The 16,703-nt window shown below is 45.4% G+C and overlaps 1 protein-coding gene across 1 annotated transcript in view; it reads left to right on the top strand.

Annotated features, from left to right (window-relative positions):
• LAMA4 (laminin subunit alpha 4) overlaps positions 1–16,703 on the top strand; it is a 557,086-nt gene that overhangs the window by 441,082 nt on the left and 99,301 nt on the right. The window contains exon 29 of the mRNA XM_069234539.1: positions 438–575. Within this exon, the coding sequence (XP_069090640.1) occupies positions 438–575 (138 nt within the window). The remainder of the gene's footprint in view (positions 1–437; positions 576–16,703) is intronic.

Raw genomic sequence — 16,703 nt, 5'->3', positions numbered from 1 at the left:
ACAATTGCTCCACTATATATGCTTTCAGGGCCTTCTTTCTAATCTGATGCATTTATGCTTTAATCCTCACATTGTCATCATGCATTGCAACATTGTTTAAACATTTTTGTGACTTTTTTAAATTGTCTTTTTCTCAGCAAGTCCAGAAAGATTTTTTAGTACAAATACACACTCTAAAAATCCTTGAATCATTATTCATCCAAACCAGGGGCATAGTTTCAGGGAGGTGTTTGGGCTGTTACACTCTCCCTAATAAATGTATTTCATGGATAATTGTTCTTTCAGTCTGTTATGGTGGTGAGTTTATTGTGTTTTTCTTTTTTTGTTTTTACGGAAATGTGTAGTGCTTATGAGCATATTATGATTCCTGCTGATGTTGGTAAGGTCTACATGGTTGACTCATTTAACTCTACTTTGTCCTCTTTCCCATCACACAGATGTCCCGCAGAGTTTACTTCAATGGGGAGAGTTTCATCGCTACCAATCAAAAAATGACGCCATTCGAAAGCTTTGAGGGAGGATTTAGCTTTCGAACACTGCAACCCAATGGCATCCTTTTCTATCACGCTGATGGGGTGAGTAAACTGAGCTTCTTCCTCATGCAGTACCTCCTGCAACTAACTGTTTAACTGCACAGAGCCAGCTTGAAGGTATTTATAAGCAATCACTACAAAATGGCATTAATAGCACGCTGGGAGTGCAGTGATAATCTGCCTGGTCTTCCTGTGACTCAATAGCTGACCAGATTTGTAGCTTCTGAGGAATAGTTGTATAATGGAACCACACATGCATTTACCATGCACGACTTTACAACGCGGTCACTAGAACACATACGTACTTACCACGCATACATTACAATAAACATTTTTACCATGCATAGTCCTTCTACCACGCATGCCTTTGCCACAAGAATATGTTGTAAAGGCTTGGTTGGTGAAAACAAATCCTGGTAAAAAGTAAAGTGGTCAGTATAACATATATATATATATATATATATATATATATATGTATATCTATATATATATATATATATATATATACATAGAGAGAGAGAGAGAGATATGAGTAGTTATAGTTAGAACCTGGTTTCCATCGAAAAAGCGTTTTCTTGACTTGCCTATATCTTTGGCGCCGTTTGATGGCTTGTTGGACTTTTTTGCTTATGCAGGGTCATCCCCAATCTTTTTGCCTCCTGCCTCCTATTATTTCTGACCTGTTGCTGTTGGCTTTTGAACTCTGAGCACTTTAGCACTGCTAACCAGTGCTAAAGTGCATATGCTACCTGTGTAAATTGTAATGTTGATTGGTTTATTCATGATTGGCATATTTGATTTACTAGTAGTCCCTAGTTAGGTGCACTAGAGGTGCCAGCGCCTGTAAATCAAATGCTACTAGTGGGCCTGCAGCACTGGTTGTGCCACCCACATAAGTAGCTCTGTAATCATGTAATCATGTCTCAGACCTGCCACTGCAGTGTATGTTTGTGCAGTTTTAACTGTAAATTCGACTTGGCAAGTGTACACACTTGCCAGGCCTACACCTTCCCCTTTCTTGCATGTAAGGCAACCCTGAGTTAGGCCCTAGGTAGCCCCAAGGGCATGGTGCAGTGTATGGTTAAGGTAGGACATATAGGCCCTCATTCTGACCTTGGCGGGCGGCGGAGGCCGCCCGCCAAAGTCCCGCCGTCAGATTACCGTTCCGCGGTCGAAAGACCGCGGCGGTAATTCTGACTTTCCCGCTGGGCTGGCGGGCGGTCGCCTTCAGACCGCCCGCCAGCCCAGCGGGAAAGAGGCTTCCACGATGAAGCCGGCTCGGAATCGAGCCGGCGGAGTGGAAGCTGTGCGACGGGTGCAGTTGCACCCGTCGCGTATTTCACTGTCTGCGCAGCAGACAGTGAAATACTTGTAGGGGCCCTCTTACGGGGGCCCCTGCAATGCCCATGCCAGTGGCATGGGCACTGCAGGGGCCCCCAGGGGCCCGCGACCCCCCCTACCGCCATCCGGATCCCGGCGGTCCGACCGCCGGGATCTGGATGGCGGTAGGGGGGGTCGGAATCCCCGCGGCGGTGAAGCAAGCTGCGCCGCCGCGGAGGATTCAATGGGGCGGCGGTACACTGGCGGGACCCCGCCAGTGGTGCCGGTCCGACCGCGGCTTTACCGCCGCGGTCGGAATCCCCATTGGAGCACCGCCGGCCTGTCGGCGGTGCTCCCGCGGTCCTCCGCCCTGGCGGTCAAAGACCGCCAGGGTCAGAATGACCACCATAGTAATGTGTTTTATATGTCCTGACAGTGAAATATTGCTAAATTCGTATTTCACTGTTGCAAGGCCTGTCCCTCTCATAGGTTAACATGGGAGCTACCTTTAAATCTGATTAAAGTGTAGATCCCCTTTGGGAGCGGATGGACATGTGGAGTGGGGGTCTCTGAGCTCACAATTTAAAAATACATCTTTTAGTAAAGTTGATTTTAAGATTGTGCGTTTGAAAATGCCACTTTTAGAAAGTGAGCAATTTCTTGCTTATACCATTTCTGTGACTCTGCCTGTTTGTGGATTCCCTGTCTGGGTCAGTTTGACAGTTGGGCTGGTTGCACCTCACACTAGACAGTGACACAAAAGGAGCTGTGGTGTAGTCTGCATTTCCTGATGAGCCATCTGTGCTAGGAGGGAGGGGAGGAGTGGTCACTTACACCTGAATGGGCTGTGCCTGTCCTTACACAATGCAGTCTGGGGCCTGGCCTAGGCAAGGCAGGATTTCACATTCAAAAGAGACTTTACTTTGAAGCAGGCCTACTTCAAAGGGGAAATTAGGTATAAGAAGGGCACCCAAACCCACAGGCTTTAGAACACTTCTGGAAACAAGAGGAGCCTCTGCCTGGGGAAAAACTGAAGAGCTGAGGAAGAAGAGCTGCCCTGCCTGTGACTGTGCTTTGTGGATCTGTAGTTGCTGCTTCTGCCAGACTAAGAGGGCAAAGACTGGACTTTGTGTGCATTCCATCTTGTGAAGAAATCTCCAAGGGCTTGATTCAGAGCTTGCCTCCTGTTGTTTGAAGTCTCAGGGACAGCAAAGACTTCTCTCTGCCAGCACCTGGAGTCTCTGGAGAGACTCCTGCTCTGACAAGTGGTGCCCTATCCACTCCCTGGGCCCTTGGAAGGAAAGCTGGTGGAAATCCAAGGAAATCGACTTCGGACAACTTCGGACCGACGCCGCTGCTAAATCCGGTGATGCCGCTTGCAACCGACTCAGTGATCTTCCATGGAACGCGATGACCTTCGCAGGCCCGACACCCCTGCAGGCCCGCTGAAGTCCACGACTCTGTGGAAGTTACCGCACCACGTTGTGACCGACGCTGCTCAAAGTGCGCGGATTCAACGTTTCGCACAGATGACGCGAACCCCGACTTTGCGCATCAGCTTGTTTTCACTCTTCACCAAAGGTACTGTACTTAGGGGTCTACGCGACTCTGTGTCCGACGCCGCTGGTTTCGGCTTGTTGGGAACGACTCTGTCATGACGCCGTATTAACACCTCATCAAAGCATTTTGTGTTTCTAAGCGCTATTTTTGAGTTTAATCTTTAAAAATTCATAACTTGGCTTGTGTATGTCGGATTTTTGTTGTTCTGGTCTTGTTTTGTTTAGATAAATATTTCCTATTTTTCTAAACTTGTGTTGTGTCATTTTGTAGTGTTTTCATTAATTCACAGATGCAAAGACGCCGATACACGGCCAGACTGTAGCATTTTGACTTACGACACATACGGTTGGACCTACCGGGGTTCCTTTTGATGGACTGCTTCGCATGACCTGTGGACTATATATGAGACTACTTATCTTTGTCTTTGACTGTTTACTATTGTTGAGACGCATTTGACTTTACGTGTATGGAACCTTCCCGTCATTTTCGGCCTTGAAAAAGTCACTGGTGTGACAAAACACGTGTTGGCTATACTCTTCTTTGGAGACAAGATATGAACACCGATGTGCTCGATTGTTTCATTCATTTCTATCCCTCAATGACTATGTTGATGTGACTCTCATCTGTCTTACATTGTATACTGTGTGCTGTGATCTTTGTTTGCAAGTTACTGTGTGTGTTGGTACAAATACTTTACACCTAGCACTCTGAAGTTAAGCCTACTGCTCTGCCAAGCTACCAAGGGGGTAAGCAGGGGTTAGCTGAGGGCAATTCTCTTTTACCCTGACTAGAGTGAGGGTCCTTGCTTGAACAGGGGGTAACCTGATTGTCAACCAATGACCCCATTTCTAACATGGCTCTTCAAGAAATTTTCCCAAAAAAGAGTGTGCTGGTGATTCTTGTTGCGCACCGAAAGTTTGGGGTTGATCTGTCAAGCAGAGGCTGAGAACAAGAGGGGTAAAAAAAGTTGCATTTCCCATGTTAATTCCCATAGGGACTTTGAACATGACTAGAGCCCGGACCACTGGATGGAATTACACCAAATATGACAGAAAGCTAGTTTATTTGGTGTAAATCCATTCAGTAGTTTAGGAGAAATTAAATAAAATCAAAATTTGTATATCTGAGGTCGCAAAGAATTAGAAAATCATAATGAGCTTGTGAAGGGAAATGCAGAGCTCTGGTTGGCTGTCAACACTTCAACCCAACCAGGAAGTGTTGGCAGCCATCTCCCACAAAACAAAACGTAAAACAAGGCAAAGGGGTCTGGGGAGGGACACCCTGACCCCTTAGCTCAGATGTTTCCCCTGCCAGGGGAAAAAAGCGCTTAAAAAAAAAAATGTACTGTGAATTCATGACGTTGTGATTTTGTGGTACATTTTTTTTTTTAAAAACAAGTGCAGTCTCCTGCTCTTGTTTGATTAAAGCCCATATGTGGGGCAGGTCCTGGGGGCACGTTTAAAATAAAGGAGGAGGGCGCATGGGGCTCCCCTCCTTAGCTTATCTGTACCCCAGGGTCAGCCACCACCCTAGGGCTTAATTGTTGTTATACAAACTCCGTCAACACATTAATCAGATAAGACCTCTTTGATTATGTTTTGAATTATCAATCAATGTATTGACAAGCGTACTTGCTATGCATAGATATTTTAGGGGGGCACTTTGATCGTGTAAAAGATGCAGGCTGTATGGAGGCAGAGAATTTTGTGATAGTATTCTTTTAATGTGTTGGAATTTGGCAGGAGTTAGGCACAAGTCATCAGACCCAGAATGGTTAGCTTATGTAGAAGGCTGTGACATTTGTCTGTTTCAAGAAACGTGGGCCACTGAGAAGATATATGTAAATGGCTTCACCTCCTTTAGTGTTGATGCTAACCCACCTGAAAAATTTGGGAGGGCACGTGGTGGTTTACTAATACTGCTGAGGAACGACCTCCTGGAGTCACGCAGGGTTCCATGATATGGTCATGATCCTGATATGATGGGCATTATTATATTGTTTCCATTGCCCTCATAATCATATACGTGAGGCCAGCTCGAACAGGGAAAATGCGATTCTAACCCTATTGGATGAGACACTGGGCCCTTTACATTCCAATACAAGAACAATAGTAGCGAGAGATTTAAATACTCCATTTCAACCTTCCCCTCTCATAAGTGAGTTAACAGAATTTGAGGATGAATTGTGGAAAATCCCTGCGTTGACAGGGAAGTCTTGTAACTTTTCTGTTAATGCCCTTAAGATTGGGTTGATGATGGTTGGTAAGGGTCTAAGGGCTTGCAATGGCCGTATTTCCTCTGATCTTGCGAGGGCCTCTACTTTTAAACGTGGCGTATATAATAGCTTCATTGATTATATATTGTTAGATGTCGGACTATGGCCTCTTTTAGTGGACATGAAAGTAAATACTTGTTTTGACAGTGATCAGAACTTCCTAATCTTGACCCTGTCAGGCCAGCCCTAGCTAGGGGAGAAAATTGTTCGGCCACCCTAGCTGCAGAACTAACTCTAAGCAACAACCGTCGTTATGTTTCATGGACGACTTTAGTGTCTAACCAAAGCGATACTCCAAGATTTATGGTCTATTTGTGCGCCATATGTCACAATATGTCGGCCATCCACTTTCAGACTTTCTGATCCTCAGCATTTATATTCAGCTATTTGATGATTTACAGAAACTATTTGTTAAAGATGGGTGTAAGAAGTCTGTCAAGGGTGCCATTACAATATGGCTTGACGCGGACTGCAAGGCAGCCAAGATCAATCTTAGGAGTGCAGTCAAAAAGTATGATAGAGAAGGAATAGTGCTAGATAAACTGAATTATAGCCTTGCCCTTAATAGAGCTAGGAAACAATGGGATGAATCGATTTGGCGGGAGATGCTTGTTGCTGCCAAAAAGAAGGATAATCAGTCACTTTGGCACTTAGTCACGCAAACTGAATCTGTCAATAAGAAATCATATATCTATCATATTCAACCCAACAGCTGGGTCTCTCATTTCACCAAGATATATGCCCCTAAAGATTCTGTGCCCCCGTTAATGTAGCTGAGTTGATTGTCAAAGACACATCACCTGACACTGGGGAAGGCTATGCTGAGGGGGTATTTATCTTTAGCTTAGATAATACAGCCAAGGAGATTGAATTTTTAAAATGTGCTAAAGCACCTGGTCCTGACAACATTTCTTGCAGTCTATAAAAACCTGAGTCCTTGATCTGGACTAGTTATATAAAAATGCTGTCTAATGCTATTTCAGAGCATGGAGCAATTCCAAGACCCTGGGAAGGTACAGATATAATTCCAATCTTCAAGAAAGGTCATGCTAGTGACCTCTTAAATTACCGACCCATAAGCCTGATTGATAATCTCCAAAAGATCTTTGCCAGTACATACTTGGGTAGAAGGGGGAGAATCCTGTCACCACTCCAAGCTGGCTTCCGCTCCCTGTAGGTCCAGCCAGGTCTCAATAAATTAATCCTTGCTCAACCTTTGGTAGCCTGGGAACGAGCGACAATGCTTAACTTAGGAGACAGGTGTAAAGCATTTAAAAATCACAAAGCAGTAAATAGGTAAAACACAAAACAAAATAAAAATCTAACACCAATTTATAAAAATATATTATATATATATCTTTAAAATAAAATGACACTAAAACGCCACAGATCCCATGTAGGGAACCAGAGATATTAATTTTTAAAAATGAATAGTAATTCTAGTGCTTAGAAGCAAATAATGCTCAAAGGGTAAAAAAGGTCACCTGGATAGATGCATAGACAATGCTTTAGAGGGCATTACTAGCATGGTTAATTTTGTCGGCAGCCCCGGTCTTCTGAATGAGCTGTTGATAGCTTTTGATGGCCGTTCTGTAAGTTCTTTTGTAGTGTCGAGACATAATTAAGCACCAACTCCTCGCCTGAGTTTTACAGTAGTGTTTTGCGGTATTTATAGTATTTATAGTATCATAAACCAAGGTCTGTTGTAAGATGTTCTACTGATTTTAGGGAAAACATGTTATCAAGGGCCGACGTAAAGCTATTGGCATCGTCAGAAACGTTCTAGCTGAGAGACAGTGGACGAGGGTTAATAATATAATAGATGTTGGGAACAGCAAAGACAATATGCAGTGGTGGTGACTCGCTGAGGTATGTTCAGTGAGGAACAACGTATCGGCTGTATAGAGGATGCGTTAAAGTCAAACATGTTAAAGCTGGGAGAACGTGCACATGCACACTCAGTCGATGTGAAGTAGCATCATTTTTATGGGACACCATGGCTAAAGCGGTGTGGCCAACAGAATCACTAGACAATATGGTGCTCGGGGCAAGATGCTGCCAAAGTGAAACAAAGCGGAAGGAGACATCAAGGCCCAGATTTATACTTTTTTAGCGCCGCATTTGCGTCACTTTTTGACACAAAAGCGGTGCAAACTTACAAAGTGGCGCACACGCGGCGCAAAAAAAGTATAAATATGGGCCTAAATTAGGCTGGAGGCCAGCAATTCTTGTGTATGTAGGCAAGCTTTCTTGCATGAGGCACTACTTAGGAAAAGAGCCTAAGATAAAATAACAGTGTGGAAATCAAATAAGAAAAATATAGAAAGACGCCAGAAGTTACCCATTTCTGTGACCAAGAAATGAAAATATGATCTATGATTTTTGTGTACAAAATGCAGATGTTCTACAGCACTGTGGGAAGAAAATCAACACACATCCCACAGCCATATGTAAATCTCATTAGGCAATATTACCAACCCAATGTTCCGTAACTGAGCTTAACAAATGCTTTTTGTCTAACTAAAACACCATTCACTGCTGAAACTGCGGTCTGTAAAAAGGTTCAGCATTCTAAAAGACACACGTCCCCAAATAATTGAGCCAAAAAAATCAGCGCACTTAGGCCCGTATTTATACTTTTTTTGCACCCCATTTGCGTAATTTTTTTGACGCAAAAGTGGCGCAAACTTACAAAATATAATTGTATTTTGTAAGTTTGCGCCGCGTTTGCGTAAAAAAATTATGTAAATGCGGCGCAAAAAAGGTATAAATATGGGCCTTATTACTTCAACTCCAACTGGGTCAACTTCCTGTTCGCACAAACTAATACATATCTGCCATGACAGCCTATATGCCTTTGAAATTCCTGGTGCCCATGAATCGATCAGATTCTTTTGTAATACTGCATACAAAAACTATTGACGTTTCTGTGCTATCAATCCGCGAATCTCCCTGTTTTGCCTAATAATATCTCCAGAAAACAGGATAGTCACTAACATCTCCCTCACAGTTAGAAACCACACTTGTGATTTCCACAATAAAGTGGCCAGCACTATAGTCTCCATGAGCCTCCCAAACCACAACAACACCCGTGGGATCACTGCAATTGGGAGAAACGTGTAAGGTGTGTGACCTGTCTAAAAGTGAGCAACCTCATCTATTCCGATGACTCTCAGACCCAGTTCCAAATAAAAAACTCAGAAGCTGAACATTCATCCTGCTCAGAAAGAAGATCCAATTTGAAGGCCCCCTTTTTTTCAATCAACATACAAAATTGCCTCCAACCCTCTCATACCAGCCCTAAACCCTAAAACCTACCCTGTCCTAAAACCTACCCCAACCTGTCCTAAAAACTACTCTGACCCTTCCGCCGTAAACCCTGAAATCTACTCTGCTATGTCCTAAAAACTACCCTGACCCCTCCGCCCTAAACCCTAAAAGCTACCCTGCCCTGTACTAAAACTTACCCTGCCCTGTCCTAAAAACTACCCCACACTATACCCTAAAACCTACCATGTCCTAAAAACAACCCCACCATGTCCTAAAAACTACCCCAAGCCCCTGCCGTCGCCCTCAAACCTAAACCCTACCCTGCCCTGTCCTAAAAGCTACGCCAACCCCTCATCCCCTCCCTAAACCCTAAATGCTACCCTGCCTTGTCCTAAAAACTACCCCCAACCCCTGCCCTAAACCCTAAAACCTACCCTGTCCTAATAAATACCCAACCCTGTCCTAAAAAATACCCGACCCCCCTGCCCTAACCCAAAAAACCTACAATGTCCTAAAAACGACCCCACCCTGTCCTAAAAACTACCCCAACCCTGACCCCCGCCCTGAATCCCAAAACCGACCCCACCCAGTCCCAAAAACTACCCGACCCCTGCCTCCACCCTGAACCCTAAAGCCTACCCTGTCCTAAAAAGTATCCCACCCTTTCTTAAAAACTACCCGACCCCCTCCCTGAACCCTAGAACCTACCCTTCCCTGTCCTAAAAACTACCCCAACCCCCCACCACACCCTAAACCCTAAAACCTACCATGTCCTAAAAACTACCCCGTCCCAAAACTACCCCGACCCCCCAAACTCCACCCTACACCCTAAACCCTACCGCCCTCTCCTAAAAACTACCCTGACCCCGCCCTAAAACCTACCTTGTCCTAAAAATGACCCCACCCTGTCCTAAAAACTACCCCGCCCTGTCCTAAAAACTACCCGATCCCCTGCCCTGAACCCTAAAACCTACCCCAACCTGTTAAAAAAATGACCCCAGCCTGTCTTAAAAACTAACTCAACCCCCGTCCTGAATCCTAAAACCTACCCTGTCCTAAAAACTAGCCCACCCTGTTCTAAAATTTAAAATTTAAAAATTAACCCGACCAACCCGCCCCCACTGTGAACCCTAAAACCTACCCTGCCCTCTCCTAAAAACTACCCTGACCCCGCCCTAAACTCTAAAACCTACCCTGTCCTAAAAACTACCTAACCCTGTTCTAAAAACTACCCCAGCCCCCTACCTAAACCCTAGAACCTACCCTCCACCCTGCCCTAAACACTAAAACCTACCATGTCCTAAAAACTACCCCGCCCTGTCCCAAAACTACCCGACCCCTCCAACTCCACCCTAAACCCTCCCCTCCCCTCTCCTAAAAACTACCCTGACCCCAGCCGCCCTAATCCCTAAAACCTACCTTGTCCTAAAAACTACCCCACCCTGTCCTAAAAACTACCACGATCCCCTGCCCTGAACCCTAAAACCTACCCCACCTTGTTCTAAAAACGCCCCGACCCTGTCCTAAAAACGAACCCAACCCCCGTCCTGAATCCTGAAACCTACCCTGTCCTAAAAACGAGCCCACCGTGTTCTAAAAACTACCCGACCCCCCGTCCCCATCCTGGACCCTAAAACCTACCCCACCCTGTCCTAAAACTTACCCTGACACCGCCCTAAACCCTAAAACCTATCCTGTCCTAAAAACTACCTAACCCTGTCCTAAAACTACCCTACCACTCCCACCCCCTCCGAGAACCCTAAAACCTACCCTGCGTTGTCCTAAAAAATACCCCAACACCGCACCCAAACCCTAAAACCTACCCTGTCCTAACAACTACCTAACCTAGTCCTAGATGTACCCAGACACCCCGCCTGACCCTAAAACCTACCCTCCCCATCCTAAAAACTACCATGAACACCCACCATGGATGTCAATTCACCGAAATGCCAGGGGTAGCATAAGTGACATCACATGCCCTTTAACCTCCACTTTCACTCACACACACATACTTACACATACACACAAATACACACTTGCATATACTCTCTCTCACGTAAACACACTCACCCATAAGCATGCACACATCATACATTTAAAAGCATTTTTTATTTACCTCATCTGCCAAGGAAGGGCATATTCCAACTAACTGTACTCTATTACTATTACACAAATAGTGAATAATATATTGTTATGCATTATTATTGTAAAAAAAAGTTGACAAAAAACAAGAACAGTGGAGTCCCAACTTACGACCATAAGGACAGCTGCCACTTTGTTCCTGGCACTTAATGTGAGGCCAGGGGTCGCAAAGATAGTGCCAGGGGTCACAGCTGCGACCACTACATGATGTCCATGCCCCCTGCCCTGAACCCTAAAACTTACCCTACCCTGTCCTAAAAACTACCCTGCCGTGTTCAAAAAACTACCACGACCTCCCGCCCCTGCCTTGAACCCTAAAACTTACCCCACCCTGTCCTAAAAACTAACCCAAACCCTGCCCCCACCTGGAACCCTAAAACCTACTCCACCCTGTCCTAAAAACTACCCCACACCCACCCCTGCCCTGAACTCTAAAACCTACCCTACCCTGTCCTTAACAATCGCCCACCTGCCACAGCCCCACTTACCCGGCCGCCAGGTCCCTCTCCCAGCTGTTGTGCTGTGTGCCTGAACCATGCATATGCATGGTGCCTTACTCACGCATTTGCGTGGTTCAGGCACATGCGTGGTTCTGGCAAGCTTGCTGCCGCTTGCGTGGCTACACTACACATCACTTCAGCCGCATAGAAAAGGCTGTTTCCCCTGTCAAATATTTGTTATTTAAATCCAAACATATTAACTGTGAGAAATTGAGTTGTTGATTGAGCAGGGTGTGAGCCCTTCACTGGCAACAGCCATATTCCTTGTCAGGATAAATCATAAATAGTCAGTAAATTAACCCATGGTTAACCTTCTGGTAGATCGGCACACAAGCAGTCAAGCTTAACTTAGAGGCAATGTGTAAAGTATTTTTGCAGCAGAGAAACAGCAATAAAGTGAAAACACAATGCAGGAAAAAAATATGACACCAATTTATGAAACTAGAGTAAAATTAAATAAATTATTTGACACCAAAATGGCACAAAATAATCAGTAGAACCAGAGATATGCAAGTTTTAAAGTAAATATTGTACCTAAAAGCACAAAGTGCCAACTGTGGTTTTCTGGCTGTGCCAGACAATGATGAAGTCACAAGTTCAGACTGACTGAGAAGGAGTGCGTGTCAGATACAGGGGCCAGGTTAGTTCGACTGATAAAGCATTGGTTCTGATGAGGTGTGAGGGCTGCAATGTGAGGCTCTGCGTAGGGTTGCATCGTGCCCCGTCGGTTCTGATGAGGAACTGCAATGCAAGATCCTGCATCAAGTTGCATCACGCTGTGCCAGTTCTGATGAGGAGCTGTGAATGTGCAATGTGAGATCCTACGTCATGCTGGATCAAGTTGCGCCGAGTCACATCAGTTCTGAGGAAAGCTACAGTTGGGCCAGGAAGAGTACACTCTGATGCCAGCCAAGGGTCCAGGACCTGACGGTGTCTCCTGGGGATCAGGACTCACTCCAGCAGAGGTCTATGGAGCTTGGTATGTACCTGTAGCTCACTACAGGAGTCTAGTCACATAGCTCATGGAATTACTAAGGTGGTTCTGGGTGCAGCCTTCCTTTTCTGAGGAAGCAGGGCAGTATCTCTTACAGCAGGGCAGCAGAATTGTCCTTCTAGCAGCAGGGACGCAGAGCAGCCCTCTTTCTGAGTCTTCCACAGGTCCTGATGTGATCTGAAGACTTGGTTAGAGGTTTCAATATTTATACCTGGTGCTTGCTTCAAAGTGGGACATTTTCTAGACTTTACTTGGTCTGGAGTCACAAAAGGCTTATGAGGTTCTTTTTGTGTAGGTTGAGGCAGTGTCTTTGAAATGCAATTGTGACAAGTGACAGCCTCACCCCTGCCATCAAGTCAGGATGGCCCATCCTGCCAACACCCAGATCCTCCTTTTTGTGAGAATGCCTGGGAGGAACAAACAAAGGCAGACTGCCAACTACACCTAGTCACGTGACCGAGGAATAAACTGCAGGCACCAAATGGTTAGGACACGAAAATGTAATTTTTTTTTAAGTGGCATTATCAGAATTGGGACTTAAAATCTGACTTTACCAGTAAAGTGAGTTTTAAAGCGCAATTCATTTTTAGTGTAAATATCACATGTAAACATCACAATCAAGTATTATCACTTTTTAAATGCAGTAAGGTAATCCAATGTTATCATATGCGATAGTGAAATACGAATTTGTGAGTTTTTCACCACCAGGACATGTAAAACTTAAATGTACATGTCCACCTTCGGCCAGGCCTAAAACTCATGTTTTAGTACATATAAATTATCTCTAAAGTAGGCAGGAGTAGTCCATAGGGCAAGGTGCAGTATATCTAAAAAGTTAGACATGTACTTTTAAGTTGTACCTGTTCAGGTAGTGAAAAACTCCTGAATTTGTTTTCGCCATTGTGAGACCACCTCTCCCACAGAATAACATTGGGTTATCCTGCTACATTTATTAAATGATTAATTATGTTTGGGAACAGGTAGAAATGTCATATTTGGTCTCAAAATAATTGTAATTTAAAATCCTCTTTAATGGTGAAGTTGGATTTTAAGTCACAAATCTAAAAGTGCCACATTTACATAGTTGGCATTTTCTTGTCCTAACCATTGTTGCCTGCAGCCTGTGTCCTGGGTCTCATGACTGTGATCAGAGTGGCAGTTGGTCTTTGCACATTCATCTCAGAAAGTGAGGCAAATAGGCATTGCGTGTTAGCAGGATGGGAGGGAAGGAGCTTTTCCCTACCCACTTATATTTCAAAGGAGCAGCTTCATCACACTCACAGTGAACTTCACACCAGTCATTTGTCACCGTAGACCGCTTGGATCCTGGGCAGAAAGGAAGTAAATTCCAGACCCAAATGTGTGGGGAAAACTCTAGATGTTTCTTTTATTTAAAAGCTGGCACTAGGTACAAAACTAGTGCCATCATACCTCCTCTAATGTTCACTCCTGGACCTGCAGAGGACACTCAGAAATCCTGCCTTATATGCCAGAGAACTGATCTTCTGCTGCCAGAGCCCTGCTGTTTGAAGCTTGCCTTGAACTCTTAGAGGACTGCTCTGCTGTCGCAGGACAACATTGCTCCTTGAACCCAAGACTACTGAATTGACTCCAAGCACTGGTTGGCTGGTCTCCTGTTCTGATCTACAGTGACACAAAAAGTTCCAACAACTTGAACCCTGCACCTGAATCCCTACCTGAAGTGAGTCCTACCATCCAAGTGGTGCTCATCCAGTCCGGGACCCTAGGAAGCAATGCTAAAGGTGCCAAAAAAGCCATGTCCAAAATGTGGGTGTAAGAAAACCGGCTTTTTGCAGGCTTCCCACAACTTTTTGCCTCATGTTTGGACTACTAGCTGCTGGCTTTTGAACTCTGAGAGTGCACTGAGCCTTGCTGTCCAGACATCAGTGACAATGTTCTTTCCCCTTTCAAAATGGGATATTTAATTGGGTACCCCCAATTGGCGTGTGCTGACTTACTTATAAATCCCTAGTATATGGTACTGAGGTACCAAGGGAAGTTAAGTAGCATTGAAAGGTAATTGCAGAGTTGAGGGATGGCCCTCCTATCCATCTAATGTCTGGCAGAGGCTAACTATGTTATGAAAGATATGAAATTAAAGGGGACATCAAATGAGACTCAATGGCGCACTCAATATTTATGTCCAATTTATTGCTGGCCACCTTTGTGAAAGTTGCCATACTTTGACCCAGCTAGTCCAGTGTCTTTACAGAGGCACAGGGATTGAGATCAGTTTCTTCCCACCTGGGGCGACATGTGAACGACTTCCAGGCCCAGAACAGCAGCGCAAATTGCTGTTCGCATCAATCCTCCTCCACTTAGCTATTCCAGCATGGAGAAGCTCCACTTGTTAATAGTAATTCTTTCAAGGCACCAGAGCGTGGGCCCTTGCGCTAATTCAGGAGGCCTCATCACCACTGAGTATGCCCGGACAGCAGCTGGCATAAGGATCCTGGGTCTAGGTGGCACAAACATTTCTTACTGCTGTCTGCCAAGGCAGAGCCTCAATGTCATAAACCAGAGTTCACAGGTCGGCCCTCAGGACAAAGTTTCACAAGGGATTAGCCCACAGTCCTTAGAAAGACCAGTCTCACTTTGCAACATGATCATGTACTGCTCAAAGAAGTACACAACCTTGAAAGACACACTAAGCAAGCTTCCTTTTAAGAAATGTTAGCAATTCCCAGACACACCGCCAAGCATGTCCCTTATGACAGCTGTATCTGACACTGAAGACCTGATGACTGTGGAGCCTGCGAGTGGTAACTTCATGGTACATCTCTTTGGGACCCTGAGAGATGACATTGCAGCACTTAAACATGGCATGGCAACTTATGTCAAAGAATTTAAGAAACATATGGGTGAAACAGGACAACTGCTGGACATGCTGGAGCCATCAGCAGACCAGGAAGAGGAGGAGCCCAACGATTACCGTTGAGAGCTGCTGGAGCTCCGGGACAGAAATTAAGACTTACTCTTCTGCCTGGAAGACCTTGAAAATTGGTCTCACCGCTCCAACATCCTCATCAAAGTAGCATCTATGCAGGCAGACACAGTTAAACTGGAGGACTTTGTGGTGAGACTGTTCTATCAGGTAGCACCAAAGTTGATGGACAAAGACATTTAATTAGAATGCACCCACAGAGCGGGCAAGCCAGCCAAGGCCCCCGGTGCACATTCTTACCTGCTTTCACTACTATAAACAAAAGGAACTCATCATGGCAGCTGTCCAAGATAACACCACTATCGCCTTTGAGGGGATGAAACTTGACATCTTCCAGGACCTGTCTCCAATCACACTCCAGCAGCGCCTGGCACTGAGCCCAGCCACAACTTTCCTCAGCGAACAAGGGCTTCAATACAAATGGAGCCATCCCTTTCAACTTATATTTGTCTGGAATAAGAAGACTCATGCTGTTCGTACCCTTGAGGAGGCACACTCTATCTTAGGTTTTGGCACCCCCCCCTTAGCTTTAAACTCACCCTCGTTGATTACTCTCCCCCAAGGCACACTGCCCAGTTGCCGGGCCGAGAGAGCCTGTCTGGTAGCGCCCTGGTTGAGGGCTCTCAGCCAATCCTGATTCTGCTTTGCGTAGCATCAAGATTGGCCGCAGGGCAGGCTGGGAGCCTGTGCCTGCAGGCAGCAGAGGAGATGGAGGAGCGGAGCAGCAGAGCAGCGCAGCAGAGTGCAGGTACGTTTAAAAAAAAATAAATTGTGCCCCACCTTGTGCACCGCACCCTCCCCACTTGAGTGCAGCGAGCCGCGACTGCTCATGCGACTCCAAGGCTTTATTCTTACCGTTCTCGCCAGTGGACCCGTCAAAGTTAGATGCCCAGTAACATGATCAAATACTTAGCCTCACTACTAGAGGCCTTAGCAGTTAGCATCCCTGTGAAATGACTGGCACCTTTCCCCACTCAGAGAATCCAGATGCAACATATATCTTCTTCAAGAGACCCACCTTCTGAAGATTACTGGCCCCGCTTGCACTCCCGCTTCTTTGATAGGCAGTTCTTCTCCTCAAGTCTGCAGAAGCGACCAGGAGTGGCCCTTCTTTTAGCCACACACTTCCTGGGTCATGTTCTCC

The sequence above is a fragment of the Pleurodeles waltl genome, chromosome 5, assembly GCF_031143425.1.
Source record: "Pleurodeles waltl isolate 20211129_DDA chromosome 5, aPleWal1.hap1.20221129, whole genome shotgun sequence".
NCBI lineage: Eukaryota > Metazoa > Chordata > Amphibia > Caudata > Salamandridae > Pleurodeles > Pleurodeles waltl.
This window is presented reverse-complemented; position numbering and strand designations above follow the sequence as displayed.